Source organism: Chiloscyllium punctatum, chromosome 1 (genome assembly GCF_047496795.1).
Source record: "Chiloscyllium punctatum isolate Juve2018m chromosome 1, sChiPun1.3, whole genome shotgun sequence".
NCBI classification, from domain to species: domain Eukaryota; kingdom Metazoa; phylum Chordata; class Chondrichthyes; order Orectolobiformes; family Hemiscylliidae; genus Chiloscyllium; species Chiloscyllium punctatum.
The window spans coordinates 52880008-52907393 of record NC_092739.1 but is presented as its reverse complement, the minus strand read 5'-3'; the positions used below and the strand labels follow the sequence as shown (position 1 = coordinate 52907393).

Here is a 27386-nt window from a genome sequence, read left to right as displayed (position 1 = left end):
TGAGGCTTTCAAGAGGGCATTGGATGATAATTTGGAAAGAGACAGTGTGCAAGGATAAGGGGGAAAAGCAGGAGATTGGCAGTGGGAAGTGGTGCTCATTTGAAGAGCTGGCCAAGGTACCATGGGCCAAATAGCCTCCTTCTGGCCCACAAAAATTCTGTGGCTTTGTGACTTTGTGTTTCTGCAAATGAAGTAGCTATGAGGCATGGGTACTCCAGTAGACATTTCCCTCGGAATGCAGCATCATGTGGGGAATGACCAGTGCTCATTCTGAGCGGGTTAAGCCTGAAGAAGGTAGAGTAGAAGAAGCAATGACGGTTTCTTAACAGCAGTCAAGATATTCAGGAAACTATTCTCTGACCTGATGGTAAACAAAGAGCAATGCCCTCTGCTGCAGCCATAAACCCAACCTCAGACCAGGCCAAGGTCAGCACAAACCTTTACATAAAAGCAAAATGGAAATGCTAAAAACCTGCAATAACAATAGGAAGTGCTGGAGAAACTCAGCATGTCTGGCAGCACCTTTGGAAAGAGAAATAGAGAAATCTAGTGCAATTTTTTTTTCAGAACTTCTTCATAAATCTTTATGTTCACTCACTCTTAAGAGGAGCTAGAGATATTTACATCTCAAAATGTGACACTCGCTGTTATGTAAACTGCATCCCTAATCAAAAAAAGCTAAATAAATTCAATTCTCTTTTGCAGAGAGCAGCAAGCAGACCTAATATGTGGCTTCACTAGGATTACAGGCTACTCTGTTATGTAGAATGCCAATGGCTGCTCACAATTTGCTTTATCGATGCCACATCTCTCCACTCAGCCCTCAATGAGAACCAAAAGGGATTCCATGTCCTTTATGTCCAGCTGGTATACGATCATAGCCAGTGAATCTTGCAGATCACTGCCTGGTATCATGCCAGCAGACATGATGCCTTCATTCTGTCGCAGTCTAACTAATTTCCTCCCTAATGGCATTTCAGTCAACCCACAGCACATGGACTGCAACTGTTCAAGTAGGCAGTTCACCATCACCTTGTCAAGGGCAACTAGGGATGTGTAATAAATGTTGGCCAGCCAATGACACTCACGTCCCACGAGTGAATTTAAAAACAAATTAAGACACTTCAAGACACCAGAAGATGTCCACTGGGTGATGGCTCTTATTCAATAAGAACACAGCTCATTAATCTGCACACAGTATATAATACAATGAAATGCATGATCCCACATAAAATGTGAAGCAAACCATGTTGTACTGAAACAATGCTCCTGCTGCTTGGAGAACTGTGATGAAGTTCTTACAGAACGTGGCAGAGTGGGTGTCAAAATTCATGGTAGTCAGATGCATGTTGAAAACCTCAGCATCACCATCTATACAACAAAGAACTTCAGGCCAGGAAGATAAAGAGAGGATACAATCTAATTAGTTTCATTCTACCTGCACTGTCTAAGCAGAACATATCTATGTAATACCAGTAACCACAACCACAACTCCTTATTTATTAACAGTCCCACAATTTATCTTCTTTCTGTCACTGACCATCACAGGGTCCACTTGGTCACAACGCAAAAATAAAAGCCACTACAAAACAGAAAATCCAAATCAAATTTACAAATAAAATCATCTAAATATGCCATGCAAAAGACAACTAACCAGGTATTCCTATTTTGCCTGTTTTTCTGACTCTTGCTCTACCCTAGTATTCTAATACCTCAGTTGCAGTATCATGAACAGGGGAAGGCCTGCTGATTTTCATTGGGGAGACTGAAAATTGTCTTGGAAGCTGATCCAAATCATTTATTGGCCTTGAAGACCCATCCATAGATTGCACAATCCCAGCATGGACACCAAGGAGAAATGCTCTTGTTCCACTGAGTCACAGGTGATATTTTGAGAATGTGATTTTGTCGATATGTTGTAAGTAAAGATCTGAGGGCCAAAGATATTATGGCAGCAAGTGTCAGCTTAACTGTATCTTCCATGAATAACATGATGACCATCAGGTATTCCTCCATACTGGACTGCGGTTGGGGCACATATCAGATAAAATATTCAAAGCTCATCACCCAGCCCTGACATGACGCTGACCCAATTTTCACCCATATCGTTCATATGATTCACAAAGGAAAATCTGGGCTAATACCCTAAGTCGTATTTTATTGCGCTTTTAAAGAAAGCTTCTCTTATATTTGTACTTTTTTGCTTTATGCAAGAACAAAAGCAGACTTCACTGTTCATCCTCTTATTGCATTGTTCGGAATTCACTTTGTGCCAACAGAGACTGTGAAAAGTGTCAATCATCACCAAGAAGAGCCATTTTAACCCGAATGCCTATCTCTATAGCCAGAAGGAGAAGGAGTATTCCATCATTATCTTAAAGACAGTTTCTGTGCTCAGATCAGATGGGAATGGTTATTTTACATCAGCCCCTTTGGAAGAATACTGCTTTCTATTGTGTTTTCTAGGCACAATAGATTCAGAGAGATAAAGGAAATTATTTCTTTCTCACTCTGAGGAGTTTCTACAGCAACACACCCACTTCTCTCTTTATAAAAATACACTTGAATATTTTTTACTGCACGGTATGACTGACTAATAACGAATGAGCTGAACAAAGTAAAAACAACAGATTTCTTCATGGTCGAATTCTTTGGAATGCAATATCGCCTTCTTAATGTAAGAGCCAGTGATACTTCAGGAAATAAAAGAAAGGCTTTTCTGCAGTGGGGAGGGGTATCACCGTCCCATTCACATATTGTTCATTTTTAAAATAGTGGTAATTCACATCCTTCACTAAGTGGGGTTGAGTATAGTTTTCCCTTTGGTCAGTAACTCATTCTCCCTCACCACCACTCCCATCCTCTACTTCCTATTTGAAGACGATGTCAGCCAAGCTGAGATTGCCTAATATACTGCCCATCACTCAGCTTCCACTAATTAATCAACTTCTACGCATTATCGGACAGAGGATCAAGTATCAGAATGGTTCACGTCTAGTTGGGAATTACAGCATTATCTCAGCACAATGAGATGGAGAAGAGATTACTTCCAAGGTCTTTTGTTTTCAAACTGTCATCAAGCAATCTTTCCACATTTCACTGGAATCCTTGGTATTTTAAAAGGGGCTGCATCACCTCCCTATTTTCATGATACTTCTGTATGAAAAATTTAAGGGCCAATCCTGCGTCTCGTACCTGCTCAGCTTTATCTCTTTTAAAGTATAGCCAAGCATTCCAGCAATGTTGACTCTTTCCAACTTAAATCCCAGTCTGACACGTGCTGAGTCTGAGAATTTCCATCAATAAGTGATTAATTGTGACTTCCATTCATCCATCATTTTTAAAGTGACGCAAATTTTATCCTTTCAAAGCTGATCTTTTACTGGCACTAGTTTAATTCTAGAAGCCTGCAATTTGTAAATCAATCTCTTACCCTGAATTCAACTTCTAGGTTATATGAATAACCAGGTATACAATTCTGCTGTCTTGCTAAAGAAGCCAAATTTAGTAACGTCAGCACAGAAGCCTCCCTCTGGAATTTAAACTAAATACGTGCTACCAGAAAAGATAGTCAAAACCCAGGGTGGCAGGCTGGGATTTGGTTTAAAATGTTCTGTGAAGCATCCTAATTTGGCTTAGAAAGTTAAAAGTGCTATATAAATTTAAACTGCTACTTTTCCCAATGAACAAAATTCCAAAAATGTTGCATGAGTCATTGCAATCCATAAACATGATACAACACCTCGATGTAATCTCGAGCACAATAGTGTTATTCACCTGTTTTTGTGAAACACCGGCACACAAATACCAACATTATGACCAATGAGCATTTTGATTCTTTTTTTTTGTGTGTGAAAGATGTTCTATTTGTCACTGCCAGTTAGCTTTCCCCATTGAATAAGATCTTATTTAACCTCCTCATCAACATCTGTTGTGGATTCAGTGTTTATAAGTTTTAGGTTTTAAAAAATTGGATTATTTAATTATCACTAACTGTCTGACACTTTTAAACTACGTAAAAGAAATTCATTTAAAGAACTGAAAGAAAACAATTCAAGTCCTATTATATCCAAAACAAGCAGTACACACTGCAGATTAGCAGACAGCAGTACTGAGTGCTTTTTAAATTGATGTCAGGTCAAATTTATTTCTGCTTTCCCAAGAAGTACAGCGTGTTTGTTTTACATGTGTTTCCTCTTTTTCTTGTCCTTTTGCAGTCCTTTTTGATATGTTTTCTTGCCAAGCCTCCTCCTTTCATTGAAAAGGGGCAATATGTCACAAAATCATAGAATAATCACAGAGACCAATTGCTCATCACATCTGTGCATGCCTCTCCATTGAAGCAATTTACCTAATGCCACTGCCCAGCTTTCTTTTTTTTAGATTAGATTAGATTCCCTACAATATGGAAAAGGCCCTTTCACCCAATATGTCCACGTCGACTCTCCGAAAGTAACCCACCCAGACCCTTTCCCCTACTTGATATTTTACCCCCCACTAATGCACCTAACACTATGGGCAATTTAGCATTTTTGTCCAATAGTTTTGACAATTCTTACTTTCCAGATAAAAGTCCAATTCTGTTCTGAAAGCCTTGATTGAATCTGCCTACAGCACACTGTCAGCAGCACATTCCAGATCCTGAAGCACTTCAACATTTTCCTCATGTCGCCATTAATTCATTTGCCAATTTCCTCAAACGAATGCTCTCTCAATCCTTCCATCGGTAATTACAGTTTTCCTTCTATACCCTGTCCAGATCCATGATGATTTTGTTTACTTTTATCTAAGTGGTGGAGGCTGGTACAAATACAGCATATAAAAGGCATCTGGATGGCTATATGAATAGGAAGGGTTTGGAGGGATATCATCCAAATGCTGGCGAATGGGACTAGCTTAATTTAGGATAGCTGGTCAACTTGGATGAATCGGACCGAAAGCTCTGTTTCCATGCTGTTCTTCTCTCTGACTCTAAATTTTCATCCAACATTTTCTTCCACAAGGAAAACAGCATTTTTCCTCACTTTCTCTAAGTAACTGAAGGTGATCCTTGGAAACACTTTACTGGATATTTTCTGCACCCTATCAAATGTTCTCATGGTTTTCCAAAAGTGTGAGACAAACACCCAGGAAGTGAGGGAGTCCAGAACGAGAGGGCATAGATTTAGGGTGAGAGGGGAAAGATATAAAAGAGACCAAAGACGCACCTTTTTCAAGCAGAGGTTGCTACGTGTATGGAATGAGCTGCCTGAGGAAAAGATGGAGGCTAGTAGAATTACAGCATTTAAAAGGCATCAGGATGGGTATATGAATAGGAAGGGTTTGGAGGGATATGGGCCAGGTTCTGGCGTGGGACTAGATTGGGTTGGGATATCTGTTCGGCATGGACGACTTGGACCGAAGGGTCTGTTTCCATGCTGTACATCTCTATGACTCTATGACTGTCCCACAGTTATCCAGACACTGCTGCATGAGGCCCAGTAGAAGAAGTATACAGGTGCTGAAAACATGTGTACTTTTAATTTTCTTTGAATCTTACATATTAGTTATAAAGATAGGAGTATAAAGCTGCCTGAGTGGGTGGGGAAATTGCAGGCATGAGGTCATTTGGTGAAACAGTTAGGATTACAAGCAATTGGAGTAAGTAGCATAACTAATATTTTATTCACGGTACTGATAACAGAGCAGAGGCTAATATCCATGCTGTACTTCTCAACTGCTATGCACTGTGAGCAGGCTCTCAACTGGTAAGAGACACCGAGTAAGGGCAGTTAGAACCTCATAATGTTTGAAACAAAAATTCAAACTCACAGCCCTGCTGTCAACACCATAAAATGATAAGAAATTGGAGCAGGTGTCGGCCATTTGTCCCATCATTCGGATTGCTCTGCCATCTGACTGTGACCTTGGCTCCATTTTCCTACCTGTCTCCTATAACCCTTAAATCCTTTTTAGATCAAAGATCTATCTATAACTATATTCAATAATCCGGCCTCCACTGCTCCTTTGGAAGGTAATTTAAAACACTGAAATCTTCTCAGTGAAGAAATTCTTCTTTATTTCGGTCTTAAATGGGAAATCCCTTATTTGGAACAGCACCCACTAATTTCAGATAATCTTTGGGATGAAACAGCCTCCCAACATTTACTTGATTAAAAGTACGGTGTTCCCACACTTGAGGAATCATTAGGATCGAGAGTTTTCAATGGAATATGGAGAAAAGTACACTCTATTACAAGACAGTTGTAATAATTCCTTGTGTTATAAGGAATATGATGCGAAGGAAACTGTTCTTCAAGTCCCTGGAGAGCCTTTCTCCATTGGTCACAGATTATTATTAAAATTCAGAATATATTCACATTCAGTCAGCTAGAGTTTCTATCCTTTATATGTTAAGTGTTTGCTGTTAAATGTATGTTATGTAGACAGACAGTATGGTCAGGATAAGGATGGCGCTAATGCCAAAGAACAATGAACAAACAGTCTATCAGTGCTAACTATCCTCTCATGAAATATAATTACTTATTACGGGTTCCAAGTTCTGCTACTGCCACAAAGAAACCCACAGCACAATCTGCCAGCTGAGTCCAGCAGGGAAGGTGAGGCTAAATTTTAGAGGGAAATATTGAAGAAAAGCAAATACATGGCCAACATTGTCAGCATGTAAAAGACCAACTGCATCCAGGCTGGCATTTAATAATACCAAGTAATTCACAAGGTCGTAGGGAGGGAAAGGGTTATAATTTCTTTTTCCACTCAGACAAAATCATCACCTTTCAATTGCAGTTCAGAGCCTCATTTACTGATTGCTGTCTGAGCAGAAACAGGATATTCTAACGCTACTTTTTCATTCTGATTTGCAAACTGAATTGGTGTCCAGATGATTACTTTGGGGTACAGTCATTGTCCACAGGACTTTGACAGGTTCAGATTCATTCTTGATTAAGGGCTTATCCCCAAAACGTCGATTCTCCTGCTCCTCGGATGCTGCCTGACCTGCTGTGCTTTCCCTGCACCACACTCTCAACTCTGACCTCCAACATCTGCAGTCCTCACATTCTCCTCAGGGTCATATTTGCCACTGTAGCCTTCACAGCTGGGGTGATGCAGTTTTGCTTTGCATATTCTGCTGCTGAGGACACTTTGGACTGCACTTTGTCTGGCACCTCTCCTGTTATTGATGTCTCAGGTTACCCAATTGGAAATCAAGGAGAACCCAACATTGCTCAAGGTATCATCAGGATGCACAAGCTTCTCCACGACATCAAGGTGTCAATTCATTGATAAGGAAATCCTAATGGTGCTACTTTATTCATCCACTTTTACTTTTTTCCCTTTGTTCTGTGTGTTTAAAATTTTTAATTCACATTCAAATTATACCATCTTTTCTTATACCATCTTTTACCTACGTGAAAATGTAGTCCTCTAGCTGAGAGTACAGAAATGAGCATGGTGCCAGACTCGTGTCAACACCAATCTCAGGTAAGGTGAGACAGTTTTCTAATCATTATTCAATGTGACAGGAGAAGGAAACAACATAAGTAAACTATCCATAGTTCATTTTCTCCTCCCTCTTTCCCCAGACAGAAACAGAAGATAGTATGCAGCTGGAACAATTGGCAGGGACTCTAAACTAAATAGTGAATCTCCCCAAACTAGCTGAACCAATTGCTAATGGGAGTTGATATGCTTGCTGAAGTTCCTGCTCTCCTGTGGTGAAGCATCTAACCCCCACTCTGCCTCACTTTAATGTCCCGGTCAAGATCACTGAAGCTGTTACGGAAAGAATTTGTGGGAGCATCCCTTTTAAGTTATACCTAGACTGCTCAGGTGAACAATAGTCACTGAGAAGCAACCACTAAAAACAAACAGTAAGCCAGGAGATGTTTAAGACATCTCCCAGAAATTACAATTCAATTCCTTCCTGAAGTGAAGGTGAAGTAATATGATAAAAACTCATTACAAATTAATATAAACTTCAAGAGAATCTTCTTGAAGATTGCAGAGGCACTTAAGAGATAAATTGCTTGTCAGATAACAACCTTTTCATGTCAGGTTGACTTGACAGCCACTAACAATGGGAATTTCCACAGCTTATTCTGAACAAATATGAAATATGTGCTCTGAGAATGATAGCTGTGACTGCCTGGAGGTAGACAGGCTCTGTGCTGAATCATGTTCTGTAGTTGAAAGTCTACTCAATCCCCCACATTTCACTTCAGTCCTGCCAGCTATAGATCACTGTCAACAGTTAAGGCAGCCAATGTGGAGCTAGCTGCATAGAACACTACTTGAAAACACCGCCCCTACCAGATGCAGTTATATTCTAGACTAATATTCAGCACACTCACAAGGGATGGTGGGTTCTGGTTCAGGAGAGTCAATTAGCATGATAGAGTTCCCTGAGGTGGTATGAATGAATGCCCGTCCTTTCTGGCAAGAATATGCATACATCAAACCTGATCTGTACTGAATTTGTTTGCATCAATATTGTGGATCAAGGTTTAGTGATGGTTTTGAACAGAAAGTATTATGTCAGACTTCATTCTCTACAGCTTCTGAATAGCAATAAACAGAAGCTATAGACCACAACATTAAATATAATTAGTACAGTTGCTGGGTTCGTCAGCAATATAATTAGTCTGAGGGAGGAATAAAACTAATTCTTTGTTTTTAATGCTTCATTCTAATATACTTATACAACAGTTGCATTGATTATACACTAATTTAATGTTCTTTAGTAACCAACAACAATGCTTGCAACTAGGAAATCACCCAGACAGCAATGTGGGTAACGTTTATGTAAATACAAAATATTGCAGATGCTAGAAATCTGAAATTAAAGAAGAAGAAAATGCTGGAAATATTCAGCAGGTCTCGCAGCAACTGTAAAGAGAAAATAAGAGTTAATATTTTGAATCAAATATGACTTTTTTTCAGAACACAGAAAGAGGTTTTGAAGAGCAGTCACATTTGACTTGAAATGTTAACTCTATTTCTCTCTGCATAGATTCTGCCAGACCTATTGTCATTTGTTAACCGCTGGTCATACAGAATAAAATTCAGGTAATAGTATCCTTTCATTCTACAGTTAATCTACCAGCAAATATAGGTTTTTTTACTGGCACTGACAACTTGGTATTTATTTTTAACTGAATGTTGCGGCAGTTTGCTTTTGTAATTCATTTGCACTGAACTGGTGCAGCAGTTTTTCTGAAGGGAAAAGAATAGTCCCTCAATAAGGCTAATGTTAGTGAGCAGCCACCTGCTGTTAGATAATCAGCAGATGCAAAGCTTTGGAAATGCATTATGTAAACTGGATACACAATGGATCTACTTTCACTGGTGACAGCTATAATTTATATTAATAAAAATGTTCTCTGCTAATTTCTGTGGAGGTTCTACCTGATCTACTGTCATAACTTCACTGGAAGAACAATGAACTCCGAAATAACAACTTTCATCATTCCTCAAGTTCCCAGATGAATTTTGGGTGAGAGATTAAGAGATAGCTTTTTCTTCCCTGTTATAATATATAAGCGTAGAATGTATATTTGCTGTGAGCAAATATTGTCCTGGTTAATATACATTTCTTAATTAACATCATTATAATCAATATAACGTCTGGTCATTATTTAATTATTATTTCGAGAACATTCCAAATGCATCACTGGGAAAATAATCTAAAACTATTGTCAATTGCTACAAATGATCCTTGTCCTTGATATTTAAAAATAATAATTAACACATAATTTATACATGACAAATTCGTTAAATGATAAATGTAAAAATAAAGGTTTCTACTTCACCTTTCAATCTTGGTGATCTCTCTCCTCCTGAGCACAAGCTTCAGGCAAATTCTCCTCCAGATTAACAATGCCACATCCACCTATACCCTTCTACACTGTTGCCAACTTCAATCTCTTAAACATCAACATGAACAACTCATGTCTTTGTCAGCAACGTAATTAATTTGACTTAGTTGGTAGCACTATTGCTTCTGAGTCAACTAACTGCAGGTTCATACCTCGGTTTAGAACTCAGTCCAGGCTGACATTACAATGCCAGCCTTTTGGCATAAAATGCTAATTCAATTCTGCCTCTTCCAGTGGTTTAGATAAACACTAGCAATGCCTATTATATTAAAATAACCTCAATTAGTAGTATTAAAAAGCAAGCTATCTGGTCCTTCCCTTCATTGCTGTTAATAAGATAAATGGCATACTCAGGTTTCCTACATTTAGACCATAAGACCATAAGACATAGGAGTGGAAGTAAGGCCATTCAGCCCATCGAGTCCACTCCGCCATTCGGTCATGGCTGCTGGGCACTTCAACTCCACTTACCCGCATTCTCCCCGTAGCCCTTAATTCCCCGAGACAACAAGAATCTATCAATCTCTGCCTTGAAGACATTTAGCGTCCCGGCCTCCACTGCACTCTGCGGCAATGAATTCCACAGGCCCACCACTCTCTGGCTGAAGAAATGTCTCCGCATTTCTGTTCTGAATTTACCCCCTCTAATTCTAAGGCTGTGTCCACGGGTCCTAGTCTCCTCACCTAACGGAAACAATTTCCTAGCATCCACCCTTTCCAAGCCATGTATTATCTTGTACGTCTCTATTAAGTCTCCCCTTAATCTTCTAAACTCCAATGAATACAATCCCAAGATCCTCAGCCGTTCCTCATATGTTAGGCCTACCATTCCAGGGATCATCCGTGTGAATCTCCGCTGGACACGTTCCATTGCCAGTATGTCCTTCCTGAGGTTTGGGGACCAAAACTGGATACAGTACTCCAAATGGGGCCTAACCAGAGCTTTATAAAGTCTCAGTAGCACAATGGTGTTTTTATATTCCAACCCTCTTGAGATAAGTGACAACATCGCATTCGCTTTCTTAATCACAGACTCAACCTGCATGTTGACCTTTAGAGAATCCTCGACTAGCACTCCCAGATCCCTTTGTACTTTGGCTTTACGAATTTTGTCACCGTTTAGAAAGTAGTCTGTGCTTTTATTCTTTTTGCCAAAGTGCAAGACCTTGCATTTGTTCACGTTGAATTCCATCAGCCATTTCCTGGACCACTCTCCCAAACTGTCTAGATCCTTCTGCAGCCTCCCCACTTCCTCAGTACTACCTGCCTGTCCACCTATCTTCGTATCATCGGCAAACTTCGCTAGAATGCCCCCAGTCCCTTCATCCAGATCATTAATATATAATGCGAACAGCTGTGGCCCCAACACTGAATCCTGCAGGACACCGCTCGTCACCGGCTGTCATTCTGAAAAAGAACCTTTTATCCCAACTCTCTGCCTTCTGTCAGACAGCCAATCCTCAATCCATCCCAGTAGCTCACCTCGAACACCATGGGCCCTCACCTTGCTCAGCAGCCTCCTGTGTGGCACCTTATCAAAGGCCTTTTGGAAGTCTAGATAGACTACATCCACTCGGTTTCCCTGGTCTAACCTACTTGTCACCTCTTCAAAGAACTCCAACAGGTTTGTCAGGCATGACCTCCCCTTACTAAATCCATGTTGACTTGTTCTAATCAGACTCTGCTCTTCCAAGAATTTAGAAACCTCATCCTTAATGATGGATTCTAGAATTTTACCAACAACCAAGGTTAGGCTAATTGGCCTATAATTTTCCATCTTTTGTCTTGATCCTTTTTTGAACAATGGGGTTACAACCGCGATCTTCCAATCATCCGGGACTTTCCGTGACTCCAGTGACTCTTGAAAGATCTCAACCAATGCCTCCGCTATTTCCTCAGCCACCTCTCTCTCTTAATGCCTATTTCTGAGATAGGCATTAAGTTTTGGTGTAAAGCACATTTCTTTTTTCATCACACCTCAATTTTGGTGCAACCTTTACCCACTTCAAGCTTTGTCATTTGTTCCCTACCACAGCTTTCTGCTTGCTGCCTGTTTTGGTCTCACTTTCAATCCCAAGATTCCTCTGACTTTGGGCAAAGTAAAAGAAAATTAGAAAGCAACAGAAATACAAAATAAGAAAAAGTGATAGCAGAGGTAGATGCCATCTCCAATCCTCAAATGATCTCCACATACAAAGTACAAGGCTCTCCCTAAGAAATACCATTAGAGTCAACCCATCTTAAGCTTAATATTGCATAATGGTTCAAGTTTTCACTTTTGCATTGGTAGATGAATAAAAAGTTTGAGAATCAATCATAATTTCTTAATGAGAAATAAGTTAGCAATGTCAGGTCAGTAAATGTGACAATGCACTCACTCCAAGCCTGAATCTTCCACATCAGACAAATACCAGGAGCCAGCTGATAGGGGAGATGATAACCTAATGGTATTATCGTGGTCTATTAATCCCAAGACCCAAGGAATGTTCTGGGGACCCAGGTTTGAATCCTGTCACAGCAGGTGGTGGAATTTGAATCCAATAAAAGCCTGGAATTAAGAGTCTATTGGTGACGATGAGTTGGTTGTCAGGAAAAACCCACCTGGGTCACTAATATCCTTTGAGAAGGGAAATTGCCATCCTTACCTGGTCTGGACTACAAGTGACTCCAGACCCAAAGCAATCTATTTGACTCTTAACTGCCCTCTGGGATGGGCAGTTAGGGATGGGCAATAACTGGCCAGTGATGCCCTCATCTCACATATGAACTTACATGTTTTATATACAGATTCATACATGCAGTGAAATTGCAGGTTCCTCCTATGCCATGTTTTTATACACCAGTTTTGCAATTTTAGCTTGATAAGTTAAATGTTTAGGTATGAGCATGACAAGAGCTGGATTCTAGTGAAGCTCACAGATGCAAGAAACAAGACAGGAGCTAAACAGTCAGCTTCCCTATGGTGGGATAAAAATTGAGAAGTAAATTGTCAGTGGATTGTTGGCCGATTGAGGTTCTCAACAGCAAGCAGGAGGAACCTTTTTGAACGTGTTAGCATGTCATACATTTTTATTAAAACAGATGGTCAGCAAATGTAATTGTGCCTTTGCAATTAAGTTAGCAGTGAATGAGAAACACATGACTTTGGACGCTCATCTGTGTAAAGGTAATAAGCAGCAAATGAGGTAGTCCCCTTGATGGATATAGAGTCAGCAGGAACTGCTTTTCTTGTACGATGAACTTTTCTGGATTATCAGAGTCAAGCCTGAGCTGTTGCATTGAACTCAACTGGCGAATGAAAATGAAAGTAAGGAAATTGCCATATAAAGGAGGGAGGACATCTTCTGGTGGCCTAAGGAGAAGACATAGGGAACAAAGGGAGGAAGCAGCATGGTCAATCTCTGTCACAGGCAACTCAGACACGATGAAAAGGAGAGCAAGTGTGTTTGAGAGCAACTCAATGGTGAGATGCGTGAGTCAAACGTAACACAGAACAGGTCTAAGGCAATAAAAGCAGAGTAGAAAATGATAACTCAAAGGTTTAATATGCCTGTGGGTCCAGTCCAGTGTGAGTGGGGACAGCTCTGAGGTGGCAAGGAGGCACCTTGACAGCTGAGAAAGGATATTGGCTCAAGGGTCATTCACGGCTGGGCTAGGGTGATGGAAGAATGAAGAAGGGTGCTGAAGGGAAGGTCAAAGGTGACTGAGGGAGGGTCCGGCATGATGACATCTCCAAAGGTCCAAGTGTGGTATCGAGAGAGGTGATCAGCAGTTCAAGTTTGAATACCTCCTCTCAAATAGGAAGAGTGATGTTCTTGGCTTGTACAGAATGAATGCTTTTCTGGGTGCAATTTTAATACGACAACCCGATCTTCATGAGGTAATGGCAAGGTTGGAAACATCTTATCCACCAGCACCATACAACTGACCATGCCCCTCTGACTGCCTGGTCACAAGTACAATTGTGCATGACTAGTCATTCAGCCTCCATCAGCATGTCCTGCTCACTTCCAGTCTCACCATTAGGACACTTGCTGCTGCAAAACGATTCTGCCCAAGACGTCATGTTTATTTTCAAACAAAGTTTCCAAGTATGAAGCATTGCATCAGTCTGTATTTTTCCCTTCACAGTTTACATTTATGTAGCCTGTGGCATATTAATATTAAGCTATAGGATATTATAAAAGTAACCAAAAGCTTGGCCAAAGTCACAGCTTTTAGAGAGCATCTTAAAGGAGACAGAGGGTTTGAGGAAAGAAATTCCAGAGCATAGGGTTTAGACAGCTGGAAGGATAGCCACCAAGTTAGATGTTCCAGATATATAAATGAGTGTTGATTTTCTGCAAATCTGCACTTCACTCATGTGCATGATATCCATTGAAACTAAAAGTTTCATAAGTAAACTGGTATGTACATACCTAATTTCAAACAATCTACTGAAGAATAACCAAACAATTAAATTTGCAAAGCTATTGGAACAGAAGATTGCCCAATTATTAGGACTTTTTGGTAGACTAAACTTACTCTAAATCATGAAACATGGTAACAGATACAAAAGGAATTCAGGAACAAAATAAGAAGCAAGCTGAAGCAAGAAAAAGCAGGAGATTACAAAGTGAGAAGTTATGTTCTGTTCACTTCCTGCATTTGATTTCTTCTGGCTAGGCAATACTAATGACCAAATTTAAATTCTTAGCTTCCTGGGAAGTTGCCTTGTTAGATTCAGCTACTGACAATACTTACAGTCTTTCCAGCTCCTTCAGATCCTGAAAGGCTCCCCTCTCAATGGTGGTTATTTGGTTTTCCATGAGCTGTCTGTGAAGCAGATGACAGAAAATTGAAGCCATGGCATCTTAATGTAACGAACAAGCAGGCAGCCATTAACACCTCGAATAACTACATTTCAAACATTAACAGCAGACCGTGGGTTGGCCTGTCTTTATTCACAGCATATCGTACGTACATTTGAGATTTCACATCCAATTTGCTCTCCCTGATACTAACACCTGAAACCCATCCAGCAACATGTGCAGCACAGAAAATAAGTATGGGTGGTGGAGGGAGGAGGAAGGCACTTGAAATGGGGTTTTGAATTTGGTTTCTAGGCCAAATGCAATGGAAAAGATGCGTGAAAAAAAAACACATTTATCAATAACAGAGTAGCTTTAAGTTATAGTAGCAAAACATATGGCAGACTGAGTGAGCAGTGTTCATGTTCAGTATATGTACACAATGATAAGTCAACCAGCACTTTAGAATATAAATTGTGAGCATTATTTTCTAATGTTAATATCTTTCATTTGGAGCAATTAGCAATGTCTGCACATTCAAATACAGAAATATATATTGAAAAGTTGCAATAGGGTTAGGGTTAAATATTGATTTTAATTATCTGTGCCAAAATCTTATGCCAACCTTTGCGATTTTTTACATTCAAAGTATTTGACACTGGCTGTGTTCCTGTGGCTACTCATTGAATAGTATTTGCTTGTATCAGTTTTCTGAAACTGGTGAATACTAGTGTCCATTCACAATGAACAAGTGGAGCAAAGATTTTAAAGACAGGCTCAGTAGAGTGTGCACTGTCACACTACTATTAAATTGTCAAAATAGCAGGCAACTTGAGCATTAGATAGGTACTGGATAAAATATCCCATGGCATCATTGCAGTTATGCCCAGCACTTCAGTTTCTGACTTCTAAAATTAATTGCGGTTTTCTGCAGAATTTTTCAATGCCAATAACTGGGTGAGAGAGGTACATTACGTGTGTAATGGTTGAGACTTACAGCATATACTCACTGCTGTCTCTGCCTTGTGTTAATTTGAACAACACTTTATTTTTACATTTTACTCAGAAAGGGTACTGCAAAGCATAATTAAATATCAAACTGTATTTTTTTTTCAAATGACACAAACTGCAAGTAAATAGTAGCAAAGCTGTATTGCTAGACTGCGACAGAAATATTGGACTTACAGAACTCGCATATGTCTCAATCCTGAGAAGGCTGATTTGGTGATTCTTGTGATGTTGTTCCCATTCAAATCCCTGAAAGGGGCGATAAAAAAACAGTATTTCACAATGAAGCAAGGGGAGGCACGAACATAGACTCATTATCCTTTCCTAAACATACCCAACTTGCTGCATTTACAGTCCATTATCGATACTTCATTTCAACGCTTCATCACATTTTCACCTCAATCTGAAATATTTATGAGTACAGTGTCCACCACCAATGTCTCCCTGTTCACATGCCCTGAAGAGGTGAAGGTTTCAGAATTGAAAAACTCTCCAGCAAGGCATTCCCTGCCATGTTTCTACCAACCAAATTAAAAGTGGCAGTCAGTAAATAATGAATGGCCTGAGAATATTGAAAGCAGTTGCAGAGAAACAGAGAAACTGGCCTTTTCTTTTACCAACGCAGAGATCCTGTGTCTTTAGCTGTAAACTTCACACCCTGAGGTCAACAGTTGCTTCAGTAAATTGGTGGCGAGGGACAGTGTAGAAGCAGAAGCCACAGAAACTGTCAAAGAAATAAGTGTTTGGAAGGGTTCTAAATGCAGCAAGATTAATGTTTTTTTTGGGGGGGGAGGGGAGTGAGGAAGAATGTTCACATATGACTGAAGTTGTAAACTATGTGTATTATTACTTTTTAATTATTACCAGTTGACAGCCATCCACCAAGAAGCCGATTGAGAATCTCTCCAGAAGGAGAGGAAGGGAAGGTGTTGAACTGTTCGCGCTGTCCACCATACAAGATATGGAAGTCGCCGTTTGCGGCAATTTGTGCTATTCCGAGAGGGAAATCAATATGAAAATGAAACGTTTACCTTGGGACTAGTTCGTACCGCTTTTTCTTTTGGAAGTGAAACACATAGCACAGGAAATGCAGGAAACTTCTACTGTCATGCAGGAGTTCAAAACAAAAATGCGTTTTGATTGAAAGGTGTGCGTCTCTATCTGCTGTGTGCAAATGTAGACTTTTGACAGCACAGTGAGCTCTTGAAATCCAATCTCAGCAAGCATCTGAGACCACTTATAAACTCGCCAACTACGCTCAATAAGGGCCCAATTCTTTCAGACCTACTCCAAGACTTGGTGCACTTGCAGAGAACGAACTGCGCTATTTCAGTTAATATTCCAAGCGAAAGAATCTCCGTAATGAAAGGGGGAGGGGAAGCCCTTGGATCAGGAGTATGATTCTGAGCGCCACGCTTCCTTCTGTAACCGCGACAGCATATTTCATTTTAGGAACGGTTGTGTCGAGCGTTCTGTTTTGCCTTTCTAAGCTAATATTGCATGATATATCGAGACATGTTCAAATGTCCAAGGGACAATCGGACGACCCCTAAGGAAGTTCAGATTCCAAGTGGCCGCGATACGGGAATATTCTCTCGCAGAGCCCTTGAATTAAAATGAGAATGTTGTGGGTGAACAGTGCAGATATCTGAAAGAGCAAAACGGTGGGAAAGGATCAGAATCTTTCCTGATGGATGTCTTGTTCTACAGACCGTGACGGTCAGCAAGTGAGATGTATGCAGTTCGGGTGGATCGCACCTTAATTCACAACTCTCCCAGTATACCTGATCTGCCTCACACAGAGCCGCTACTCACCAGAAACCCCTTCTGGCGCTCGACTCTTCCAACCCTGTCACCTTTCAATGACAGCACTCTAAGCACATGCAAGATAAGCTCTGCTTCAGCTAAGATCCAACACACAAATTTGTTTTTGTTTTAGAAAACCGGATTGCTTCCAGGAGCAAACCCGCTCCCTTGCTCTAGTCTCCGGGAATAGAAGTGAACCGCACGCAGTGAGATGGAGAGAGTTCCTGTATCACATTTTAACACAGGGCCGAGAAATTGGGGGCTCTTTCCATGAGTTCTTTCAGTCACGGGGAGAACACAGAACATTACAGAGTTTTTGCTTAGGGAAAGCTTACTAGCGATCTATATGGGAAAAAAAAGAACTGAAGGGCAGGGATAACTCCCTGTGTGTTTGTACTCACAGTCTCTCGGTGTTCCTAGGGATGCTTTTGGGGACAGAGCGCAGTCCCAGTCCATGACAATCCACAGCCGGCCCGGCGCAGGTACAGTGACTCGGGCAAACTTGACCGGCAACTTTCATCCAAGTGCTCGTCCCGATCACAAGGAGAAACCAGGAGGAAATCCTGCAGAATCCAAACGCGTTCATCGTGGCTTCTTTTTTGGTGTGTGAGTGGAAGTGGGTGGGTGGGGGAAGTAACGGTGGAGGCAAACTTTTAAACGGTAAAAAAAAAAGCGTGGAAAGCCTTAAACAAAAAGACAAGTTGCTCGTTTCCAATCCGCCTTGCTGGTGCGACCGGTTCGCTCTCTCTCTCTCTCCCAACTTTGTACCGACGCCTGGGTTTGTTCCTGTGTGTATGTGTGCAAAAGCGAGCGGTCTATCTCTTCCCCACAGTCGCTGCAAATTCACACAACACACACACACACACACAATAACACCGTCAATCGACAGCGCCTTCTGTATCCCCAGCACCTTCAGGCGAGGCTCCGAATTCTCAGCCAATGTCACCGAATAGCTTCGGATCGCTCGACCACAACAGCCCCAGATGATTCAACAGACGGCGCCGCGTACAACGCTAGATATTGATTTCCTTTCAAGCATCCATCAGGCTGTCACTGACAATCAGGAGATTCACTGAGGTCCGGGGGGGGGGGGGGGGGGGGGGGGAAGGAGGAGGAGGTGGGGGTGGAGAAGCTCGTCCTCATTCAGAGGCACACCAGAAGCACTGGCTGCTAATGTGCGTGTAATTGCTGCAAGTCTTTTGACAACCTGCCTTCTCTGTCCCTCTTTAAAGTCCAGATCCCAAGTAAACAAACAAGGAGTTCTTTTTTTCCCACCTCCCTCCAGGAAACCGACTGAGGCCAGGTTCCTTCTTTTACCAGCTCCTCCACCACCCCCCCCCCCCCACCCCAACAAAAAGACAAATGACCCCCCCTCCCCAAAATCTCTTATTTTGCCTCAGACACCTGAAGGTGGCTGGACTGTGAAAGAACTGTTTGCATTCTTGCACTCCCGGCGCCTCTTGCTGCTAGCATCAGTCTCGGAGGGGTAACCAGCCGGCCTGGGGTTACTGACAGAGGGAGCGTGCAGAGGAGCCCCGGGGCTGTTGCAGTGTGTGTATGTGTGTGTGTCCCTCTCAGAGCTGCTCAGGATCACTCAGGCTCTCCCCCGCCGGCCCCTCTTTCTCTCTCTCTCTCTCCCAGCGCCGCAACACTCCCATGTCACGCTAATGTAGCCGGGCTGCTAGCCCCGCCCCGCCCCTCCTATTGGATCCCGCCGCCAGCCTCATTAGCATACGGCGCAGACGCGCCGCGGCCAACAATGGAATGAATGAAGAGCAGAGCCCCCGGTGTGGGTTAGTGCTGCTTGGCACCAGTAGCTTCCACCATTCAGATAGCCCTCCGCTGTTTTGTGCCTGTCTGTGTCTCTGATGAATCATTCCACCTTTCCCAACTGTGTTGGAACAGGCAAGCACAGTCCCTCCCCACCCCAGCCACCTGATGTTTAGCAAGAACAAAAATAAATTGGACTATCATGAAAGGTGCACCACCAAACACGGTTCAGTGAGGTGGTTGGCGAGGGATGCCGCGCCTCCCACATAAATTGTATACTTGCAGGGTGTGAACCTGCAGGACGATCAGCTTGGTCAAAGATGCTCTTTGCTCTGCCTGAAACTTGTTGGCCTTCCAGAACAAGGAGTTGATCTCAACTGAGTGTCCCAGACTGGCACATTACAAGCTCCAGGACTAAGTGCTGTGGGATGCACAAAAATGTGGGGCAGCTGCCACCGATGGGCAGTGGGAAAAGACCACTGTCTGAGTTTATCCTGCTGAAGTTAAATGAGGATCTGTTCAGTTATCAGACCCTCCCAATATCTCAAATGCATGTAAACATTGTCTGGTTCAAGTATGAGATGTCTTTGTTTGTATCGAGTCAATTTCTAATGTTTGTTTGTTTCCTTGATATGTACCAAACTGAACTGTGTTGTGACTTATGTACATACATAAAGAGTTTTTAAAAAATAAATAAAGTGCATTTTTGAAATAATAAGAAATAACCTGCATTTCTTAAGGGCGGACCAAAGAGCATCTTTCACTGAGTTGATGGTGCTCCAGGTTCAGTTGATGTTGGTCTCGGTGTGTGTCCTGGTGAACAGACCTTAGAGCACAGTGCCATGCATCACAGAGCCCTGTGCCACAGAGTTGCTCGGGATGAGCTGCAACAAGAATCACTGTATCTTTCTCCAGACTTCCTTTGCAAAGGCACATTCCAGAAAGAGGTCTGTGACAGTCTCTAACCATTCCCCCCAAACCCCCACACCCCACAGCTGTTTTGAGGGCAACGTGTGGTGGCGCACACAGTCTGGGTGTACATGAAGGATCTTAGAAGGATCTCACCATCAGCCAAGCAATATCTTGGGGTTCTGATGATGAGGCATTCTACCAAATGACTTTGACAGTCTGCTCAGGGAAGAATCTGTCAGGATGCATGCTCTCCTTTTCCTGCAGGGTCTCGAGGAAGCTATTGCTGACAACTTCCTGAAGGACTTGTGGTCAAAAGTGTTTGTCTTTGCAAATTTCTCCACGATGGACAGCTGATAGGGATCAGTCTAATTGCTTGGAGCATTCCACAGTGCCAAGGCCAGTTCCATCCTTTGCAGCACCTGGGATAGATAGAACCTTTATATTAGTGACACTTGGTGGTTCCATACCAAGGGTCTACGCATAGCTTGATGCAGCCACACACAAATGTGGCCATCAGATGAGGGTGGCATTGGGTACATTCCATCCCCTGCTAGCCAGAGTTTTGTACATGGTGTCCCTACAGACATAGTCCATCTTAGACCACCAGATGAAGTGGAAGATGGCTCGGGTTACTGCAATGGCGCAGGTTCCTCCTGCGCTATATACAACAACAGGGAGAGTATTCACGCCTGGTGACCAGATTTTTATCCACGATGGAGAGTGAATAGTGCACCCAAAAATCACCTGGAGAACCATCAACTCAGTAAAAGATGTCTTTGGTCTGCCTAAAACTTGTTGGTCTCCTAGAACAAGGAGTTGATCTCAACAAGTGTTGCAGACTGGCACATTCCAAGGTCCAGCAGGGCTCCGTAATACATTAAAGCTTGAGGCAGCTGCCACCAAATCACAGTGGGGAAAGAATACCTTCTAAGGTCATTCTACCAAAGTACAGTGGGGGTCCGTTCAGTTTTCAGACCATCCCAGTGCTTCAAACATATGCAAATAATATGTTGCATAAGTAAGAAAGGCCTTTTGGTTGTTAGAACTGACAGGAGAGTCAAACTCCAATGTTTGTTTGTTATCCATATGCAAAGACTGCACAGAATTGTACTGCTCTAGTGGCTACGTATGTACATAAAGATATTTAATGAATAAAGTATGTTTTTGAAAAATAAAAATGTGAACCTGCATTCTTTATTGTGGTGTGTCGCACTCTAAAACAAGTGAATTTGGAGAGAGATCATTCTGATTAGTTCCAGGAGATTCTTGCCGTTGTTTTGGAAGGGTGATGCCTGCATAAGTGACAGAGCAATGCCTTGTTTAATTAACCTCAGTATGTTTGCAAATGGAAGTACATTAGCAATAAGCTATAGAAGGGATTCCATACGCATATTGACTAGACAAGGATGTCAATGATAATGCCCAAATCATGTAAAATAAAAACAGAAAGTGGTAGAGATCCCCAGTCTCCATTGTATTTTGTATTACTTTAATGTAAAACACAAAACTGTTCAAGAGAATCAGCAAAAATTGGGAAAACTGCGAATGTTGAAGAAAACCCCCTCCTATATTTACATTAGAAATGGAAAATTTACTAGATGAAACTAGAATATTAAGTTAAATTTAAAGGCTTCTTAAGATACGATACATAATTTGACAGAGCATTGCTCACTTAAATAGCATTTTTCCTTACTTCCAAATTAAAGCAAAATTCTGCAGATGCTGGAAATCTGAAACAAAAACTGAAAGCACTGAGGAAACTCAGCAGGTTTGGCAGTGTCTGTGGAGAGTGAAACAATTTGATGTTTCAAGTTAATCTTATCCTCCTTCTGAACTGTTCAGTTCTGAAGTTCTGAAGAAGAGCCACACTGCACTCAAAACATTAACTCTCTCCATAGACACTGTCAATCTTGCTGAGTTTCTTCATCACTTTCTATTTTTATTCCTCCTCTTCCAGATTGTATCACTTCTTCAATGCATCTTTATGCTCAGTCTGATTCATATAATTGTGCAACGTTAATACAATGATGTGACCAAGAAAGACTGGAAGTGTGTTGGTTTTAGGAAAGAAATGCATTGGCCAAAGATCAGATTTGTTGCAGCTTCTCCTAAGAAAGCAGATAAACAATCTGTACTAAAAATATTGCTCTACTGAGAACAATCTTAGCCACAAGTCAACACAAATGCACCAGACTAAGTCAGTGACACTTATGTGGTTACGTTGTGATGTGATTTTAAACAATGATGTAAGAACACTGATTTACACAGCATATAGAAGGAAATCTGTAAAACACTGAGATCATGGTCAGAGAGTCAAAAGCAAAATACCAGGGATGCTAGAAATCTGAAATCAAACCAGAAAATGCAAGAAAAGCTCTGCAGGTCTGGCAACATCTATGGACGGAGAATCTTCTGACACAAGGTCACTGACTTTCTTTCTCTCTCCACAGCTGCTGTCTGGCCTGTAAGTGTTGCCATCATTTTCTGTTTCCAATTTAGGCCAGAGAAATTGCAGTTATCGTAGGGATCAGGGTGTTGCGTGTGAGTGGAGGGGGATGGGTTAAGAGGAATGGCAATACTGGCAAATTGGAGATAGACTGTGTGACAACTCTAAATTATAGAATTACTGACACAAATATTTAACAGTAAGGCCATATAAATTGTTTTTGTTAGATAAGAATTATCAGAAATAAATGAGAGCATCTGTGTAATAAGACAATACATAAATAACATCACCATAGTCTTACCAGACAATAGGGCTGCTCTCTCAACAGAGAGAGATGACTCATGGTGCTTTAACCTGAGGGTCACCATACCTCAGGTGACGGGAAAGGTTAAGATGTAGAGTCCTTCAGGGTGTCATCAGCTGGTGTGGAAATTTAACTTCGCACATGGAGTGAAGGTTAGCCATGGTGGGGGGGGGTGCGAATTTAGGAAAACCCATAATCTCAGTGGAGAGCTGCAACATGATTCCTACCTCCAGAGGACTTTCCACAGAGGAAGGATGGAAACCAGGTTGGCTACCCCCTCCACAGAGTAAGTAACCCAGTAGTCCATTAGTTTATTGACGCTATTGGTTTTTTGTCATTGGAGCAGCCTTCCAGTGTGGAACCCCAAAAAGATAGTGACAAGTTGGTGGAGTGGATGGATGAGGTTCAATGCAGAGAAGTGTAAGGTAATGCACTTTAGGTCAGAGGAACAATGAAAGACAATTGAAAATAATGGCTACAATTCTAAATGGGCTGTTCTAAACCTTGGTCTATATGTGAATGGATCTTTGAAGATGACAGGACATTTGGAGAAAACAGTTATAAAGGATAGTGTTCTCAGCTTCATTAATAGAGGCAGAGAGAACAAGCGTAAGGAGGTAATGTTGAATTTGTATAAGAGACTTGTTAAAACTCAGCTGGAGTATTGCCTGCTGTTGTGGGTGTCACATTATAGGAAAAATACAAATATATTGGAGAGCATGTAGAAGCAATTTACAAGAATGATTCCACAATTGAGAAACTTCAGTTATAAGGATTAATTAAAGAAATTGGGACTATTTTCCATGGAAAGAAGAAAGTTGAGAGGAGATATGAGAGAGGGATTTTCAAAATCATAAGAGGGCTAGATAGAGTGAAGCTTTTCCCAGTTGTGAATGAAAGAAGCATGAAAGGATGTAAATGTAAATTGATGTGCAAGAATGATGGGAGAAAAATATTTCTCACACAGCAAGTAGTTAGGTTATGGAATGCACTGCCAAAGAGTTGTTGGAGGCAGGTTCAATGGAAGTGTTCAAGAGGATATTAGATAATTCTTTGGATAGAAATAGTGTACAGTGATAAGACAAGAAGGATATCCAATATCCTCTTGAACACTTCCATGAGTAACTAGAATCAGTGAGACACAAGGGTCAAATGGCTTCCTTCTGTGCAATAACCATGCTGTGATTTTGCCTCTGTTCGCAGAGGATGCCAACTCATTTGAGGTGGTCTCCCTCCTGCAGGTCAAAAGGAGCCCATGGAACTCAAGATTCCATGCCTGAAAGATGTGGCTGCAATGATGTATAGGCCTGCCGAGGGGTTTTCCTTGCAATCCAATAGTCTGATCACCATCAGGCCTTCGCTTCTTCATTTTACTTCTTAAAGTCCATGGTGGAGTTCCCCTGGGCTTCTCCACCTTCCTTAGTTGTATTGACTTCTCCTATTCATGCTGCTAGATTGACACCTCTGTTAGCTTTATGATTGGGTCTATTGCATCTATTGTATCTGCTGTCCTTGTCAGAACAGAGAGCTAGAAATTGCTAACCAGGAGACAACTTCCTGACATTTGGACCTACACGTACATCTGGGATGAGGGTGATTGAAATCTCCAATGTGGGCCTGATGCTGGTGTTCCCACTCTTGCCAAAAATAAAGCAACTCAATGTGTTAGTTCTAATATGTGTTTGGTGAATGCAAAAATCATCCCAGATAGATATTTTTTGAAATTTTGAACAAGTGGCATTCTTAATAATATGTGGAAAGATCTAAAACATGGAGTTAGCGAGCTTTATAAAAGTGATTTGTGGAAGTTCCAAATAATAGGCTATTCATTGATGTCAAAGTAGTTGGAATGTAATTAAGGGGTTTGGAATGCACAAGAAATTAACTGAAGAACTGAAATTTTCATTTTGTTGTTCAATGCATTAGATCAGGATTTCCAAGAATTATTAATTTGGATTTTCACTGACTCTAATTTACATCAATGTGCATTTTGTTAGATATCCAAACTTGACAAGCTCAAAGGACACAGATCTATAAACAACAAAGATTTGGACAAAATATTCAAGTCAGCAGGACAATGTTGGATGAAATTTAATGTAGACAGCTGTAGAGTTTGAAGCATCTGATGGATACCACACACAACATGTGTGATTACTACAGAATAATAATGAACAACGTTTATAGAATTTTGAACTTAAAGCTTTCCAAAACTAGTCATGGAAGTAATATTCAAACTATTCAAGTAGTCTGGCCAGACCACCACAGAAGCTAACCTCCCATCCATGGACTGCATCTACACTTTTCATTGCCACAGAAAGACTGCCAACATCATCAAAGACTCCTCCCACTCTGATAATACTCTTTTCTAACCTCTTCCATCAGACAGGATATGCAGAAGCTTAAACACATGCACCAACAGGTTCGAGAACATCTTCTTCCCTGCTGTTATTAGACCTTTCTAATTTAAAATCTAATGTTGACCTTTCTCTCCTGCACCTCCTGTCCAGTCGTAACCCTGTGTGCCTTGCTTCATCTAAATAACCTATGATCTGCATGTCTTTGAATATTATGATCTGCCTGTACTATTCGTAAAACAAAACTTTTCACTGTACTTAGGTACATGTAACAACAATAATATCAAATCAAATCAAATATCCTGATCACTGTTTATTTCTAATGAGTGTCTAGCCTCATAATTATGTCATAGGGAGATATTCTACAACACAAGGCAGTTCCAATAATAATCTTAATGTTCTTGCCCAGTATTACTCCTAAGTCATATGGAATGATTGAAATACCCAGATGCTTAATCTTAGAATGAGCCATTTTTTTGAGGTACATATGATTGTAATGCAAATTATGTAATTTTTCCTCACTCAATCTCAGACTAGTAGAAGCCAAACTTTAACTGATAGTGCAGCAGGAAAATCTCCCTCACACAGAGCGATCAACAAATGAAACAGATTTCTGGATAGTGGAGGCAAAATCCCTCAAAATTACTAAGTTGCATAATGAGGCACTGATGAACTGGAGTGGGTCAAATAGTTCATCTCATCTGTAAACATGTGAGCGACAGCAATACTAGCTTCAGTAAAATTTGGATTTTTAAAATAATTTCTTATAATTAGGTCCATTAATTTGTAATCTGGAAAGATGGTGGTTGTGTAATAGTCAGATGCCAGTATATCAATGATACTGTGATAAAGGAAAAGCTTTTTGCTTGAAGTCCACTGTTTGGGAGGCAGACGTTCAATTGTTGTAGCTCCTGATCTCCTTTTTTGTAAAGTTGGGCTGCCTAACATTCCTACTTTATTTTAAACTGGGTCTTTATAGATTTGACTATAGCAAATTGACTATTTTATAGTTGCCACTAGCTGCTATCTACTGAGAGCTCATGACACTAGCCTGGCAGCACTGTATTATAAATACTATACATTTATCTTAGATCACATTTTATACAGATGGACACCAAGCAAGTCACTTTTCTCACATACTTAAGTATACAGCAGACATCAAAGTATAAATCCACATGATTAACATAATTATTATCAATTTCTATTGCAAATGGTTTGTACAGGCTTACTAAATTATGATAAGCTATCTTTTGAGACTGAAAGTTTAGTGATAGAATTAATATCACACATAGAGTGATCATCATAGTCATACAGCCCGGAAGCAGCCCCTTCGGTGCAAACAATCCATATTGAACATCATTCCAAACTAAATCAGTCCCACCTGCCTGCTCCTAGCCCACATACCACCATTTTATTAATGTACTTACCTAAATGTCTTTTAAACATTGTAACTGTGCCCACATCCACCACTTCCTCAGGAAGTTAATTCTACACACAAACCACACTCTGTAAAAAATTTGCCCCTCATTTCTTTTTGAAATCTCTCTCCTCTTACCTTAAAAATATGCCTCCCTTATCTTGAAATCCTCCATCCCAGGGAGACCTGAAATATTATGAAAAACTAAGCACTTTTTGCAATCCATCCCATAAGGTTATACTTGCTAATTGGGTTGGTCAAATGAGTTTTCTAACAAGCTCCAAAGGTCTGTGCTATTACTGGTTACTGGTTATGTTTTATAACAAAATTATTTGATCAGACCTGCTTTATTTAGATACATTGCTCCCAACACTTTTGCGGCACTATATTGTTATAGTTTGGGCAGATACCCCGAATTTATTCCTGTTTTTATTCTTGTATAATAAATCTACAAGATGTTTAAACTGGGCAAAAAAGAATTCTAGTCAAGATGCATTTTATCATTTCACATCCCTGCAGTATTTAATTTAAGGTGCCATATATTGATCTAACTTCTTATTTGATGATTCTATAATGTAAGCCATTGTGTGCTATTCAATATGTGCCAATAACCATTTCGACCTCAGTAACTTAAAAAAAACATTTTCCTGCAACCGTGGAAAAATGTTCATAAATCTTGCTGTAGCACAGCGTTGATAGTTCCC

The 27386-nt window shown here is 40.9% G+C and overlaps 1 protein-coding gene across 7 annotated transcripts in view; it reads right to left on the bottom strand.

Moving 5' to 3' along the window:
* slit2 (slit homolog 2 (Drosophila)) overlaps positions 1 to 18572 on the bottom strand; it is a 461089-nt gene extending 442517 nt beyond the window's left edge. For 4 of the 7 annotated variants that reach the window (XM_072561971.1, XM_072561962.1, XM_072562035.1 and 1 more), the window contains exons 1-3: positions 17881 to 18570; positions 15851 to 15922; positions 14619 to 14690 (exon numbers count right to left, since the gene is read on the bottom strand). In XM_072561971.1, the coding sequence (XP_072418072.1) occupies positions 14619 to 14690; positions 15851 to 15922; positions 17881 to 18065 (329 nt within the window). In that variant the 5' untranslated portion in view covers positions 18066 to 18570. Of the gene's footprint in view, positions 1 to 14618; positions 14691 to 15850; positions 15923 to 17880 lie in introns of all 7 variants that reach the window. The other 3 variants (XM_072562078.1, XM_072561956.1, XM_072562148.1) reach the window with 3 other exon arrangements.
* Between the last annotated feature and the right edge of the window lie 8814 nt (positions 18573 to 27386).